The following is a 17,163-nucleotide window of genomic DNA, read 5'->3' as shown; positions in this document are numbered from 1 at the left end:
CTCATCCACTCTTGAGACGCTGCAGAAACAATTCCAAATATGTCCAATAGCTCTGTCCCTGAAGCGCTTGGTCCCCTTTCAAATTTGTCCTTACATTTTGAAAACACAAAAATGCACCGTCACCACTTAATGTGACCTCCTCCCACTGACTGAGTGAGCGTAATAGGTGGAGCTTCCATGACTTGAAAAGACTTTTGGTGGCATAGCTGTATGTTGTTGAGGTGATACCTGATGTGGCGATATGGGGTCAGTTTGTAAATTCATTTCTAATTTAGCATAACTTAAGCTGCACAGCAACCTTAACTATCATGTGAGAGCAGGCTGCTAAGGAACACCCACAATGTAATGTACTGGAAAGCAAGTGTAGTTTTTTTGTACAGACAGCAGAAATGTCCAATATATACGACAACATTCAATGCAGGATGTACAAATACTGTTGGTGCAACACAGTGTAAATCACAGTGCAACAATGTCATCCACGGTCAAATATTGTACTTTTTGATTGTGATGCCTTTTAAAGCTGGCATGACTTCAATTTTTGAATTTGACACAGTTTATTGAATATCTTTGGGTTTTGGGTTGTTGGTCGGACTAAACATTTGGTACATAACTTTGGGCAATAAACTAAAAATGTTTTTTTTTGTGTAGACCAAAGAATTAGTTGATTAATTGATAAAATAATCAGCAGATTAAGTGATAATTAAAGTAATCGTTAGTTGCGGACTACATGTTATTCGTGTAATAACAAAATTACAAAAGTCTCATTAATTGGCTGTTTAACAAGGTCCTTAAAGAGATGGAGTGTTTTCACAAAGATGTTCTAAAGTTAATACGTATTATATGAGAGATGATTCTGAAGAATATTGCATTTAAAGTTTCTGTTCCCACACATTGACTTTGGTTGATTTTGATTTGACACATTCATTAAAGTACTCATGTCTGCACTTGGGCCTCAGGTTCAAACTTGAGTGTTTGAGTCAATATCAAAGAGAGCCAGTTTCATACAGTGAAACTGGCTCTCTGTGGTGGCTCATACTCAGTGACTTTTCTTTCATTAAATTTCAAAAGATGGCTCAATTATGTGATCATATTTCAAGACATCCTATAGCTGGAGGCCAAACTGACATGTTATTGTGTCTTTTTAATTCTCTTCCATTTATTGTCTACATGGCCACTGGAAGCTTTCATGCCCAGGTGAGCTCTCAGAAACGATGAATGAAACTCCTTAATGGCTTTTTATAAGCACATAAAAGGTCCACATCAATAGTTATGTCTGAATACAGATTAGTGACTCACGGTAGGCTTTCTTTGTCTTTTGTTTGACATATGTCAAGTTAGTAAATGATAAAACAGGAAAATGGACAGGTGTTTTGCGTCTAAAGCCCTTCAACAATAGGGACTTGACTGACGTAAAGAAGAATCTGAACACAGCCATTAGTTTGTTTGTATTCAAGACAAACAACTGCTTGCCGAAAACAATAGTGTTTGCTGAGGTTACGTTCATACACGTCCTGTACCAATACAATGCTACACAATGAAAAAGCACATACACGTATGCACACACACAAATACACACACAAACCCAAAGAGGAGAGTGCTGTATTTGTCACCTTTAGCACGTCAAGCATTCAACATCAGAAGAGAGTTACTTGGTTTGTTTGTCGCAAGATGGTTTTACAGCCCTTTGCAACAACAAAAATACTGATGTTATGATGAACAGATTTCAGAGCATGTTGGTCACAGCACATTAAAACCATATGGTTTGTATGCAGCTTCTGCTCATACCTTGAGCCTTGATATCTTGATCGCTTATCAGTGATTTGACTTGATGGCATTATTTTACTTCTGAGAGAAAATTGTGAAAACAATTAAATCTAAAATTATAAACAGATTATATGGATACACTGAAACTTGGGGAGAGCAAATTCTGCTTCATCCTGCAGCTATTGTATCAACGAGAATCCTAGAGTCATTTTGTTTGGGTAATATGTTCAGGTCATGAATACTGCCCCTGAAAGCAGTTCCAGTTAGATCAATCAATCTACTATACTATACTAATGTGTCCCATATATCAAAACACCACCCCTAAATCTGATAAGCAAATTTAGAAGATTGCCCAAATCTTCTGAGATGCCAGCAGTGGCAAGCAAAAATGGCAAAACGTTTAAGGCACATATTTTATCTTTGCAAGTGGTTATTGGTAACACTAAGAGGATACAGTGTGTACATGTATGCCACTTACGTACAGTTAGCATATTATCTATAGTTAAATCTGGCAAAGACTATCTACAGCATTCACCTTTGAGAAAATGTTGAGAATACAGATTCATAGAGCCACCCGAAACAGAATATTATGCAGAAAGGAGGCTTTTTAAGTATAGCCTATTTTGTGCATCCTAACAGCCACTATAGGGCAGATGAGCTAAGAATGCACAAGTAAGTTTACTTCTGAGTTAACGTCCAAAAATATAAGTTTATCCTGGAGATGGAATACCTATTTATATATAATATATAACAATACTTATTTGCTTCTTGAATATACTTTGTACCATAATGGCAGTTTGATGGACCACCCCCATATCCCCTCTTTGGAGAAATGGTTGCACCTCGTGATTTGCCATTGTTTGATGATGTCTGTTTGATGGAACGTGCGTTGTTCTCTTTACACATTCATGGTCACAGTGATTTAACTAGCTATTTCTAAATTGGTATACGTGTGTCATAAAAGCAAGAAAACATTTTTGGAAATGCCACAATTCCCTTTAGCTAAGGTGACAGTAATTAAGTGTTAACGTTAAGAGTTAACCGTTAAGAGTTAACGTTAGCTAGCATTTCTCATAGCTCACGATACCAAGTCGAGGCTGTTAGTCAACTGTCACATGAATGTTTAATGTAAGTACAAGATATTCACAGTAGGAATGTAAAACATGTTATGTCTACAGAGGATAGTAATATACAAGTAAGCAAGATATATGATCAATATATCAAAAATGTGAATTCATTGTGTCTCTTCTTATAGCCAAAAATGGTTAATTAGCCAACTAGGTTATCACCCTTGCTCATCTTGTGACAATCAGGTAAATGTGTGTATTTACATTTTATTGCCATTTTTTCAAAATGTTTGTCAAACATTGATCATTTCTGTTAGACACTGTGAGCCAGCTGTACAGCTGCCATCTTCCCTTGTTTTAACAAACCGTGTTATGTGTAACAGACACAATGTATCTCATTCCAGCTGGATAGAAGAATTTCCGGGCAAACCTCAAATGTCATGAAAACACGGTAAGTGGGATATTTGAAATTTTGGCTTTTGCTTTTTGAGGAATGTAATTGTAGACTCAAATGATATCACCAACGCAAAACTTTCAAATGGAAAGCAATGATAAAGGGGCACATGCTGTGGCTAACCATATATTAGAAAAAAACCCATTGTTTGTCTGAATAAAACATGAGATGCACAGGTTACAAAACAATCTCTGAAAGAGCAATTTATGCCATCATGTCTTGAAAATCTTCAGAGGGCATCATACATGTAAATGTCATGTCTTGTAGTCAGAAACAGCAGGACTATCTGTTGCTTGTCACATCTCCACACTCCCTTGTCATCCTACTTTTCAATGGAATGTGAACTGTCTTTTAAAGCTCAAATGCCATGAAAATAATATTTCGAAAGACAATTCCAGAAAGGCAAAGGTCTTCTTAAAAACAAATTTCTCTTGAGTTATAAAATTGATTTCTGCCCTCTGCCAAGTGTTTTTGGTTTATATTGCTGCAGTCAATATAATTTAATTTCAGCACCATAAATAAAAAAAATTCACAAGAGTGTATTTTTCTGACAACAGAAATGCCCTGAAGACTTTTGACGGCATTGGATTTAGTGACGATATAAGTGGAGGAACAACACTGAAATTCTAGCAAAATACAAATTGTTGGACTTTTATTGAAACAAAATGAATACAATATTAAAGGTTTGTCAAGTCTGATCAGGTCAACAATTAACTGCAGTCAGATTCCATTTGTTCCCCTGAATAACAACTAATGAACTCATTCTATAACTTGACAATGGAATATTTCTTGGAAAAACAATCTTTTTGAAATTGAGACTATTCACATGCTGTGAATAGTAGTGAATGATAAGTTACATAACATAACAATGTAACATTTAATTTCCCATTGTTGTATAAATTACTTTTTCCTAAGCGATGTTCCATCTTGTATGAATGCTCTCACAGAATATTTCTCAAACAACAATCGTCTCCGGGGTATTTTAGAGCCTCCTGACAGCTTTGGGGACCTTGGAGTTTATAAGATGTCACTCCAGTATGGTGTGCTTGAAACATTTACCATGATGCAGCACTTGGTGGGCTCCATTTGTCACCTGTTTTGCGTCAACACTCACTTTTATCTATTTAGTGACAGCAAAGGCACATACGTTTAGGTGATGCATTGACCGTGAAGTCAGGCAGTAGATGACGTATTCCCTAAATACTGCTCTATACTTGCGATAGGAGAAAATGTTCTCTGTCAGCTGGCTATTAGTATCTTTAAATTATATTACATCTTGACAAAAAAAGCTATTGTTTGAATTGCACTGATTTACATTTTGCAATACCCCACCCACGTCTTGCTTGTACTAAGCCATTCAGTTTGTTTCTTTTTTATTTGCAAGGGTTTTGAGTTATCCACCGCTGAGACCCTTGCTGCCACCCTAGTAGAGGTGAAGAATATTTATTTTTATCGAAAATTGGAAAATAATATTTTTTTCAGAGTTAACTCCACTGATCTCACAGTGAACCGTTCCTATGCATGTATTTTGTGTTGAAGAAAAGTTTTAAGTGTAGATAACATCTTGAAAAAAAATCTGGAATTCTATCCCTGCATGTCAGGTTGAAGAAATGATTCAATGTAAAAATAATCTGGTCACAGATGGAGAGGATGTCCTTCTTGTTGAACGGAGAAACTGTCCTTCTGAATGCCTGTGCAGAACCTTGTCATCAATTCATAGTCAGTCCAACAAGGCTCTAAGTTGAGAGCCAACACTGAGAGCATTGTGTGTATCCAACAAATGTCCAACATCTTCCGCCGGAAACTAAAAACACATCTTTTACGACTATACTTTGAATAAAAACAGATTAGCACTTCAGTGGCACTTACTTATGGTATTTTTGTAGTTTGGCTAGTTTACTTTGTGTAGTCTACTAACAGAAAAGTAAAAATAGCTCTTTTCACAACTTAACTGTGAGACACATGCAATGAATCTGCCGCTCACAATTGAAGTAATTCAGTGCTCACAGAACAAAAACAGAGAATTAAAAGAAAGAATACAAATAATTTCAATGCTTATGTTTGTATAATGGTCACCAAAGAAATATAGCCACCTGCCTCAGTGTAAAGCATCTCTTGACTTTTAGGCTATTTTCTCTGTTTCTTTCATCCCATGACTGAAAAGTCAGTCTGTGTGTGTGTGTGCTTGTGTGTGTGTGGGGTGTGTGTGTGTGTGTGTGTGTGTGTGTGTGGCGAAGGGGCGGGTGCACTAAAATCATCTGTCTAAACAGTCATGTGGAGCCTGAACACCTGTTTCTGTGTCTTGAACATGCTGGTGTGCTGTTTCAACAAAAATATCGGTGGACCTGTGCTGAAACCTGTGCTGAAACCTGTATTTACTTTGAAAAGCACAGTAACACAACATGGATGTGGCACAGACAGCTTTTCAACAATAGAGGGATTAGCAGCGTGATGCCACGTTTATAAGTATGTGAAAGTAGTGGATGTGGAAGTTGTTGCAAAGTATTGGGACATGGCATTTCTGACTAGAATAGTCTGTGTAGTTGCTACTTGAGAGCTTTAACTTTATTACATCATATCATCTATCGTCCTCTTCATGTATTATATACGTGGTGACCAGACAGGTGCTATTTTGTATCAACGTCCGTTGAGATGAATTGTGTGTTGAGACTCTGTGTTGTAACACTCACAAAGTCACTTGAATGCGAAGCAAATCCACATGAAATAGCCTCTTTTATACATACAATTTGATTTAAAAAAAAATAAAAATAAAAAAGAGAAAGAGAAAAACCATCAAACGGTGTTTAATTCCCGCACCTGCTGAGTTACACAAGAGTGTTTGTTTGGGTCCCCGCTGGCCATTCACGTCCCTTTCAGCGTGTGTTCCTCCTGTTTGCTCATGTCTCCTGACGGTGCTTTTCAGTAATAATGACAGAGTGGGAGGGCCACTCGGTGCAACTAATAAGGACTGCGATCCGGCTGGCGATCCCACTGTGACTTTTATTTCCAAGTCCTGGAATCCGGAATCAGACTGATCGTAATCACACATGGAGTATACTCTTTTCGCTGTTTTTTGTTTGTTTCTGCTGTAGAGGAAACTTTCTCACCAACTGTAAGTACTTATCGACGAAAACAATTGATTTAACTGTGATTAATTTTTTTTTTTTTTAAACTGCTTGATAATATCGTGTTAACCTGTTGAAATCCTTTTAACAACGGACTCCTTTGGCATCTTTTGTCGCTCGGTATAAAAGCGTTTTATTTTCCCCGCATGGTGTGATCTTCCTAACTTGTCAGTTGTCCGGCACACGGACAGCTTATTATTCCTGATTTATGAACGCTCTGCGGCAGTCAGCGTGGACCGTATTGCATCTCTTGTTAACAGCAACGTGAGAAATGTTCCGGACACTGAAAGAAGATCAGCCGCTAAACACTGCAACTATTACATTTTTTTTTTAAAAACACCCAGCCAATCAGCGGTCGCGCGAAGAAAACACGCTCCTCTGAATATTACGAAGTGTCGCAATGAAGTTATTGCGATTGACCGAAAGTGGCTGATTGAATGATGGAGAGACAGGATGGAGTAACTTGTCCAGACTTTAGTGTTGTGTTGGTATAGATGTGTCTGATGGTAGCCTGCAACAATATTAATAATCTGTTAACTGAGGGTTGAAATCCTTGCAGCATTGTTGTGTACACTAAACTACATTTGGTAAAACAACGCTTGGTCTTAAAGCACCAATTAAACTCCACCAGAATCCACCTAAAAGCCAGTCATGTGTGTAGAGCAACTGTGGCTGCAGGCTTTAGAGATGCATTTGCAGAAATGAGGGGAATGGCATTACACCTTCACGCGCACAAGGAACGTGATACCCCTGTAGTGCTGCTTGTCTACAGCCCATGCATGGTTGTAGTTGTAAGTGGCATGCTTACTTCATCTCCTGGCGCCATGATACTGTCGGCCTGCATGCAAAGCTTTATGATCCGGTGGGAGAAGGCTCAAGTGCTTTCAACATGAATGGGAATTAATCATTGGCGAGATACATTCGGATCAAGAGCGTGGCAGTTAAGGAAGGAGAGTGTGTATCATGAAAGATAATGTTGGGGACGCTGCACATAAATTCACTTAATGTGTCGAAGCAGTATTCTGGTCCGCGGAGGTCAAGTTCAGTCCTCAGCTCTCTCTCCAGTCATTTCTTCCCCAGTGGGAATAGATAAGTGTGCACCAGTAAAGAGGGATTATAGTCTTTGTAACGGGATTACCGCTAATTAGATTCCAGGTACTGAAAAAAAGCACGGTAGTCATTATGAGTTATGATTCAGCCCTTCTTTTTCTGCTGTGTTAACAAACAGATGTGATCTGTTCTATTGTTTTTAGGGAATAAAAAAAAGAAAAGATTTTCTATTTGTTTATTTGGTATCATGTGCAAGTCTGTTTGTGGGCTTCTGTTGAGTTTCTTCTTTCTTTTTCAAGTATTGGAAAGCGCCTGAAATTTTTCTTTTTCTGTTTGTCGTCATCACTATTCCAGCAGTGCTGGCAAATCAATCCAGAAATTGCTGAAAGTGTTTTTGTTTGAGTTGGAGTAGTCTGCTCAAATTGATTGACTTAACTTTGGAACACACATTTACAATTCAGGATGCCCTGAAACAAATTGCCTTATTTGCAATAGAAAGTAATGCAAAAGATGTCACCGCTGTCGAATAGCCTGCGATATCCACAGTATTTGTAATTGGAGGTTTACAGGTGTGATCCAACATGCAACGTGCTTGAACAAGACACTGCTGACAGCTTACAGATCAAAACACAACAGACTGCAAATACAGAAACAAAGATCAAGATTTTGGCATTCGGACTAAAACCAGACAAAAGAATAGACATGAGGAACAAACAATCAAGTACTGAACTTCTCATACAATGTCTGACAGATACTGAAAATAAAATGTGGAATATAGATTAATTCAGAGAAAGTAAAATATGGAAGAAAACTTGCTATCTTGTATCTTTTAAACATGCACTAAACTGCACTTAGATCTACATCTGACATCGTAATATTTCCCCATTTTGTTGTCTTTATTTTGTTGTTGTGGATTGTATTCTGGAGTCAAGCCTTTGGCATAGTTCATCAGCTAATCTGTGGCACTGACACACTGACCTAATGAAATACCAACTGTCTGTGAAGAACCAGGGCAGCTCGGCTCGCTATTAAGAAACCCAAACCTGAACAGAAACATTACTTGATGTATCATGATTGAGCTGACGTATAGACATCTCCATTAATCTCTGAATGGCAGATGTTCATTTAAACTAATGAATGAAGGACTCAGAAGTACATTTTCCAGATTGAGTGGCTAGATAAAAAAAAGCAAAGAGGCGTTAAGGGCATACGTTGGCATGAGAGTATAGGGAAAGAAGAATGTGAAGAGAATCACATAGGATTTACAGTAAAAAAAAAATGATTTCACAATAATACAAATTACAAATGATCTCATTTCGTGGATGTTTAAAAAAAAATGAAAAGGCCAGATTTGAGGTTAATTAATAGAACATAGTGAAATATGATTAGAGCTAGAAAGTAGTGACAGCTGTTTTGGGGTTTTATCCATCTAAGTTTTCTAAGTGATCATCACACCAGATGGTTTCAGTGGCAGACAAGCTCAAAATAATTGAAGTCAATGTCTCTGTTGCACCCAGAAGAGCAGCAGGTTTGTAATGCAAATCAGTCGAGCTTCATTGTTTGCTTGTGTCTGCAGTTATGTTCTGTCTATTAGCTCTGCCTTTGTTGTCACTTGCATCCGGGAAAAAAAACATTTAATGGCACTTAATTTGATGAAGTTTTCAGATGTAATTGAACAGTGTTGTGAAATGAAAACTGTTCTGTCTGCATCCAGGTTTTCAAGTAGGACTGCTGCCTAGAGACAAAGCCATGAGTTTCCTGTTAAGATGGACTTCTTTCCTTTGGACTGTAACTTTCATTCCCTGCACTTTTGGAATGGCAGTGAGTGCACGAACAGGTATGTGTGTGTGTTTGTTGTCTTTCAACAGCAGAGTTATCGTCTTGTCATCTTTTATGCTTAAAATGGTTTTGTATAGCCTTTATTATATATATCAAAACTCATTTCAGATATTTTACAAAACATTTATGGTTCCTAATTTATTTGAATCGGAATCCAGCCTTCGTGACGGCAATGTCTGGGGAATCCACTCGATACGTTTGGAAAGAGTGTGGCAGCTTGAACTAAAACTTTAGACTTGTAAGAATGTCATCCATCAGTATTCAAAGAGTCAATCTCCATTTCATTTTTGGTAAAGCAGATCTATGCTTCCCTCTGAATTACATCCCAGTCTTGTTATTTTATAAGATTCGACTAAAGTTTTGAAGATTGATGGGGAGGAAAAAAAGTGAATTGATTTTCTGCTTTGATGTCGATTTCTGCTGAAGAACTGGCAAGGAAATGCACTTTGGAAATGAATGTGTGAATCAATTTATCATCTTCTCTAATATAATACTCAAAACACCTGTAAAAAAAACCTTCTTGGTGGCTTTTCTCTAGATGGCTCTTGTCCCCCTCTGAGTGTAGAGGAGCACATGTTTTCTGATGTCTTAGATCGTCCCCTGGAAATCACAGGTATGTTCCGAATGAACACAATTGCTTAGTGAATAAGTCAACCTCGGCTTGTTTAAATCTAGTGACACGTTGTTCACTTATTCACAGGATTTGATCTCACAGAAAAGTTTCTTCTCCGAAAGGGAACAATCACAGAGGACCTGCTGTCATTTCGTTTAGGAAGCAGTCCCCTCATTAAGCCAACAAAGTGAGTAGCATCCTAACGTGTGTGTGTGTGTGTGTGTGTAGGTGTGTAGGTGTGTGTGTCTGTGTGTTTATGTTCTGCATGATTTTGGTTCAGATGTTGTACTCTGGTTCGTTATGACATGTCAACCATGACCTAGTAAATAATTTCCGTACAGTATATGCTGCTTCATTTTTTCCCCACTATCATGCTCTTGCAATGGAACAATAGCACGTTGCAAGCACGCTTTCAGATGGAGCCACAAATGTGTGGCCGAGCAGTAATAAACAGCAGTCTTCGTCAGGTTTAACACTTCTAGGCTATTACTGTTTTGCTCCCTCATGTACAGGTTCTGAATATGGATTTATTTATTACACGACCACATGATGCTGTGCAGAACATGATGAGGGTTTAAGCTTGCTTTCCTTCAGATCCGGTGATATTCTAAGAGATAAAACAGCCATAACTGGTTTTCATGAAAGGGTTGACTTGAGGCACCCCAGATATACCCTGCTCAGAGCAAGTTCAATTTGCCTTGGCTAATAAGGGCAAGCTTTGAGGTGAGCTGTTAGACAGGGACTCATTTCAACAGAATTAATATATATTGCGTTTATTCAAGAAATCTCATCAGGGCACAAAGTGGGACATAAAGGAATGAAAAAGAATGTTGGAGCACGTATTATAAGACGGGAATATTAAAATAACTACATAAATTACACACTTAGGTGAAATTTACTGAAGACCTTTATTCCCCTGGTCAACTGGTGCGGCCGCTGTGTGATTTCACCTGGGTGCTAATATGATGATATAGTGGGGATTTTAATTTGATATAATATTTGACACTTTTACATTTAGTACCATCAGATGTATTAAGAAAGACCAGTGGCACATGAACTTGTATAAGTTGCCAAAAGTTGGCTCGACAGTTTTGGATAAAAAAATTTAAAAAAGCGTTTTGTTGTAACAGTGAAAGAGAACTCTGTGTCATTCTTCAGGGAGGGGAGGGGAGGATATTTTTTTTTAGCATTTTCACATGACATGCAATTGTAAATATGTCCTGCCACTCTCTCTCTGGCTCGGTGAGAGAATCATAGAGCCAGGTGATTTGTGATCTGCTTCCCTGTCCAGTCAGCCAGTCGAAAATACATTTACCTCAGTCCTTCTGCCCGTAGTGCAAGAAGATGCTGGTTCTCAATGACACTGCTGACAGTGTCATTGGTTATAGTGGCGAGATGGCGATCCCTCTCATATCCAATTATCTAAGTACTTTGACAGGTGATACTGCATGTCAGCTGGGGAAGGAAAGTGAGGGCAATTGCACGAAGCATGAGGCCCCTCTGCCCCCGCCACAGCCACTAAAGCATTGCTCTCTTTACACGCAAGATATGCAGCAATAGATGCTCGACTCTCTAGATTGTGCTAATGCTCTGCTCGCTCCTTGGCACAGAACACATTATGGCGCATAGATCAGAGCTGACACACTCAAGGAACATTTGTGTGAGGTGATAAATTGCCCTGCAAAATACAACATGTATTCAAAAATTGCTCTCCCAATATTAAAGCACAGTGCTGCAGTGGCTGTCTGTCCAAGTCAAACTGTGCTTTTCTTTCTCTAGCTGCTCAGCAAAAGAAGATCAATGGGTGATTTTTTTTTATTTGCAGTAAAGAAGCAAGCAACCTCATTACATGAAAGTTTTTGGACTGACAGTCTTTGTTCTGCAAAAAAACAACATACCCAGGAATGAAGGAATGATGCTCACTCGTCTTTAGACACATTTGTGTACCTTGAACATACTAAGGCCTGTTTGTTATTGTCTATTCTGAAAGATTATAACAAATACAATTGTCAGTGAAGCCGAGCGCAAAACAGAATAATTCATTTTCCTGACAATTTGACAGAATAGCTATTGCTCATTTTGAAATGGGAATGGAACGAACACTTCCTCTGAATGTGCCCATGTCTCGTAATGTGAGTAATGGTACTGGAATGCTAACTATTATCAAAGAAAATACAGTAAACTATTTTCATATTATGTGTAGAAGCTAAAGATATCATACATAGTAATGTGAATTATAGATACAAAGGAGCCACTGAGGCTGAGGTATAGTATATCAATCAATCAGGGTTTTTTTTTTTTATCCATCTTTGGCTTCGGTGGTTTATGAGTCTCATGTCAGCTAATTAATCATGTGGGCTTACTGCAATCGATACTGTCGAGCTGATTAACTCTTTTTTAATTCATAACCATCTATATAATTTCTAGAAAATACAGTGCTTGTCTGTATTTTTGATTTTCTGTCCCGAAATATATTTTGTAACCATTTGCATTGACGTCACTGACCTTTTAGTATACGGCCTCACACATCCTAGCAACTTGAAGCGCTTTAACTTCTCTATATTTACTGTGAAATCGACATGCAAGGACTGTAATTTGTGTCATAGGGTGTGTACAAACCACCAGGCTTCAAGGAAAAGGACTCAAATGCAAACAAGCAGACAGACAGGCCATTTACTTTGCAAAACAAATTCACCTGATTGGGCTTCACTTGACCTCCCTGCACATGTAGATGAAATGACATGGTACAGAAGTAGAACACACATTCACCTCCCTGTACATATACCCACGCATATTATACACCAACATGATAAAGTAGAAACCTCGTCACGACGGTATAGTCATTAATTAAATGTTTGTATTTTTAATATATGAGTATGGTCACCGACCACATCACAGTTTCTCCAGAATTTGTTGGTAGGACTGGCTGACACAGGCTGTCAGCGCTGCTAAACAACCTAATTTTAACCTTCCAATCAAATTCTATCCATAGCTCCCAACCCCCCAGTGACAGCTACTGTATGACATGTTTTCCCAGTTGTCATCATCCACCATTGTATTCAGCTCGAGTTCCCATTTCCCATTGATATATAGAGTGTTATCTGACTTGTATAGCATTAGCTTTTTTGTAAATATGGAGAAACATTTTTTTGTTCAAACAGATGTATACATGGTTTTATATATTGGTTGGTTTTATTTTAATAGTTCAGTGATTTAAATCCCCAACCCAATCACCAGGCATTCAAGAATGAATGAAAAAAAATTATTTGATTGATTATCAAGTTCTGAAAGATGTTTTATTTTTTTAAATGACCGGATACATCCTTCTGTGCCCCTCGACACATGTCAAGATGCTCGTCTCGGCCACGTGGTACGTTACCCCAAAAATTAACAAGCTAGCAAAAATGAGTTGAAAACAAACGTGTTTGGAGAGCTTGTTCGGAAAGGGGGAAAGTCTTGATGAGGAGACAGAAGAAGAGCCTTCGACATCCAAGAAAAAGAAAGCGGCATTTCAAAGACAATATCAGGAGTGCTACTAAAAATACTGGTTTACCGCTACAGGTGATTCTCACACGCCCGCTCTGCATAATGTGTGACGATAATTCAGCGTAATGGTGAGTTGTATTTTGTATGTACTTTATATTAGTTTAAATGCCGGTCGTATCGTTATATTTCGTCAAATTGATCGCCCACAACTTGAAAGTCTGATCCGTGAAAATAGTGTCTGACACAAAACCGGTCCGCGGCGCAGGACTCACGTGACTCGGACTCACGTGACTCGGACTCACGTGACTCGGACTCGTGGGAAAAGTCTGAGGGCATTTAATGGGTGGATGGAAAATGGCAGTCCTGGGAAGTACTTCTTGGGCCTGGGAGAAGTGAGAAACAACTTGTTTCATAGTCATAGCAGCATTTTTTAACGTCTGTTCTTTGTGACTTGTTGCTATCACAGTGTTATCCCTCCATTATCTATGTGTGCAAAGGAACACTTATTTACACTGGAAGGATGATAACATCGCAGTCTCACACATCTTAGCGACACACACACACAGCACACTCAATCAGTTGTATAACGTCTCCTCACTTTAGAAGATACCCTTGTTCCAGATCACAGACATGCTTTTTATTTGGCTTTATCAGCGGCAGTCTATCATGCTGGCAAGCATAGCACTTGCACGTTTAAAAGGGGAGTCCCGCTGAGAGGAAGTTATAGCCCAGTCTAGCAGAAATTATGCATTTAGTGTATAAACTGACATGGTTGATCATCCACTTGGGTCTGTTGGAGGATTCAATATTTAGGGTTTGATTTGATTCCTCGGAGTCATTTAAAAAATCCCCCATGATAGGATTTCTCACAGGCCAGGACACTAAAGCCGCTTCCGGGGGATTCTTTACCAGACCGGCAGTGTTGCTGTGACATTCTGTCAAACCGTTCTCTTTGATTATACAAGGAGTAGTGCCTGCCAGGCAATATGCATGGTCAAAGACCGTTTCCAAGAGGGATGATAGTTTCCAGAAAACACATGGTGGTTCTTTATAAAAAAATGGAATTAGTTGTGATTATAACTTTTGTGGAAGCACTGCGATATTTTTTCAGATTATTGCCACTGATGTGCATTGTTTTGGAATATACAGTACTTATACACAAGTAACTGGTACATAAAATATACGTCACTCAAGATTTATTTTTGCTGCTCCTTACCGTTGTGGCTGTTTCAGTTTTTTGGCTAAGACTACTTTACATGGTAGCATCCAAGCCTGTCGAACAGCTTACAAACGTCACGCCACTTGCATTCGAACAAAATGTTGTTATTGAATCCAGGAGGCTCTTCCATTTTTTTCCCTACATTTTCCAATGTAAATGTGTTAAAAAAAAGAACTTTGAAGATACAGGGTTCACAAAGATATATTGTCAACATTTTTTCTTTTTTTTTTACATTGTAGCATGAAAGCAGGGAAGGTGAATGCAGAACCTCTTCGTTCATTCACTTATTTAAACAAGCAGAGTAGCGCTTTCTTCAAAGAGTCAAGATAACTGCGTTCAAACCAACATAGAGCCATTTAGCCACAAATGGCAGTCAACGTGAGGTCAAGAACTTTAACCCTCAGGGCCCTCAAAGATTAAGTGTGTTGCTCTGTAGACACTGTGTTATGAAATAAGAGCAGACTTCAGGGGGGACTTTGTAAAGAAGGGAGTGAACTCCAACAGAGTAGTGTTGCAGTGTCGTGCAAAAGAGTGGAGTTTTCTTTTAAATATTTCATTTATGTTACTTCCTGCATCTTATAATAATGTGTAACACATTTGGTACCAGTAGTTAAATGTACATGCAGTATGGAAATATTCTGTGTTGAATGTATTTCATACATCCTCATTTTTATATATTACCCTGCCACTTTTAATATTGATTTGCAGCTAAAATAGTCCTTTAGCCCGTGGGCAAAAAATAACCTTCACCAGCCTGCGGTCTCTCAAACATGCATTTTTCGGAAGCTTTAACTTGGTGTATTTATCATTTTTGTCATGTACCGTTTACACCGAAATCTCAAAGAATTTAAGGGATACAAAAGAAGAGGGTATGAAGCTCTGAGAGAATAGGAGATGATATATTGGAGTGAAAACTAATTTCCAACCTGTCTAAAGAAACTCTCTCTCTCTCCCTTCCCCCGGCTGTGCTCTGCTTTCTCAATAACCTTATCATTGCATTATTATTATTTTTGCTGATCTTGATTTATTATGTTTATGCTCTTCCATATTTGACTGTGGCTAGGGTTAGAGCATCTAGAGCAAGGGTACAATGTGTTTTTTATGTTATTTATGCAATTTATAAAATTAGGAAGGGTGTGGGTAGAGAAAGGAGTTACTAAATACATTTATTTGTGATTCGAAATTATATTGTTTATGTATTGCCTATTTTCTCTGCAGAGTTTGTTTTCTGGAACATATTTTCAGCTGTGAACACAGGATTGCTATTTGACTTTACAGAGCAGCTGAGGTCATACACATAAACCTATAACGGCATTGCACTCATAACTGTAGCACACGTATCTCAGTGAGGTAAAAGATTGGCTTCTGAGAGTTTGGATCAATTTCTACATGTTTTCATTATCTGAAAGACAGGGTGGCCAGTATACAATTCATTAAGCTAAATCAAGTTTGTCAGGTTTATTTGTGTGCATTATTCTGCAGCAGGAGGATATTTAAATGTTTTATTGATCATTGAAGTTGATTGGCTGGTTTATTGTTCAGCCACTGAAAGCTTTAAAAGAGTCAACATCCAATATGGAGAAATGAAACGTGACACTGTCATCTTTCATTTAATGTTATTGTTTACATGAATGTAAATCCTGGGAGAATCTGACAGTGTTATTTATTTTATTTTTTTAGAGGGATATTCCCAAATGGGCTTTCAAGTGAATACTCCCTTGTTACCATCTTCCGGGTAAGAAGAACTACAAAAAAAGAACGCTGGTATCTTTGGCAGATATTCGACCAGTCGGGAGGCAGTCAGGTGGGCCCCACTTTATGTTTAAATCACACATATCCGTTTCAATATCTACATATATATATTAGAATATCATGAGATGGATGTTTGTTTCTCTGATCCACAGGTATCTGTTGTGGTCGATGGAACCAAGAAGTTGGTGGAGTTTTCTTTCCAGGGCCAGCTAAAGAACATTCTCCGCTACTCATTTAGGAGCCGTGATCTACATGCACTTTTTGATCGCCAGTGGCACAAGCTGAGCATTTCAGTACAGAGCAACATTGTCTCCATTTACATGGACTGCAAGCTAATAGAAAGGAGACTGACTGATGAGAAGGACAGCATCGACCCCAGTGGGCGCACTCTCATCACCACGCGGATTGAAGATGGCCGACCTGTAGATGTATGTCCCACCCACACTTTGTGAAAATCATTATACTCTCTTTCTGCCTTTCTAATTTTTGCTAAATCTACACACTGCCATTGAATGATTTACATTTAGTGTATTGTTTTCACAGACATTATTTTAAATACACTAGTAAAATGTATTTAAAACATGCCTCAGTGGCTTATGTTTTCAATCTCTGTAAATCCTCTATTGTGTTCTATGTGTTAGCTATGCTCATTCTCAGAGATGCCCCTAAGTGCTAAAATAAAAAAAACATTCGGTCAGCTATGCGGTTTGGTCACTCAATGCCTCAGAGTAGAACTTGGCTTAAGTAGCATTATCAGCTGACTTCTTACTCCATGTGATTAGTAAAGCTGTACG

General features: G+C 38.4%; 1 protein-coding gene across 1 annotated transcript in view; it reads left to right on the top strand.

Moving 5' to 3' along the window:
* The first annotated feature begins 6,242 nt into the window (after window positions 1-6,242).
* The window catches only part of LOC117743616 (collagen alpha-1(XIX) chain), a 91,599-nt gene continuing 80,678 nt past the window's right edge, over window positions 6,243-17,163 (top strand). Inside the window, exons 1-6 of the mRNA XM_034551244.1 lie at window positions 6,243-6,397; window positions 9,175-9,297; window positions 9,838-9,912; window positions 10,000-10,099; window positions 16,298-16,421; window positions 16,522-16,797. Of these exons, the coding sequence (XP_034407135.1) occupies window positions 9,210-9,297; window positions 9,838-9,912; window positions 10,000-10,099; window positions 16,298-16,421; window positions 16,522-16,797 (663 nt within the window). The 5' untranslated portion in view covers window positions 6,243-6,397; window positions 9,175-9,209. The remainder of the gene's footprint in view (window positions 6,398-9,174; window positions 9,298-9,837; window positions 9,913-9,999; window positions 10,100-16,297; window positions 16,422-16,521; window positions 16,798-17,163) is intronic.

Source organism: Cyclopterus lumpus, chromosome 15 (assembly GCF_009769545.1).
Source record: "Cyclopterus lumpus isolate fCycLum1 chromosome 15, fCycLum1.pri, whole genome shotgun sequence".
NCBI lineage: Eukaryota > Metazoa > Chordata > Actinopteri > Perciformes > Cyclopteridae > Cyclopterus > Cyclopterus lumpus.
Note: the sequence above shows the minus strand (reverse complement) of the source record. Positions and strands in the feature narration are given on the sequence as shown.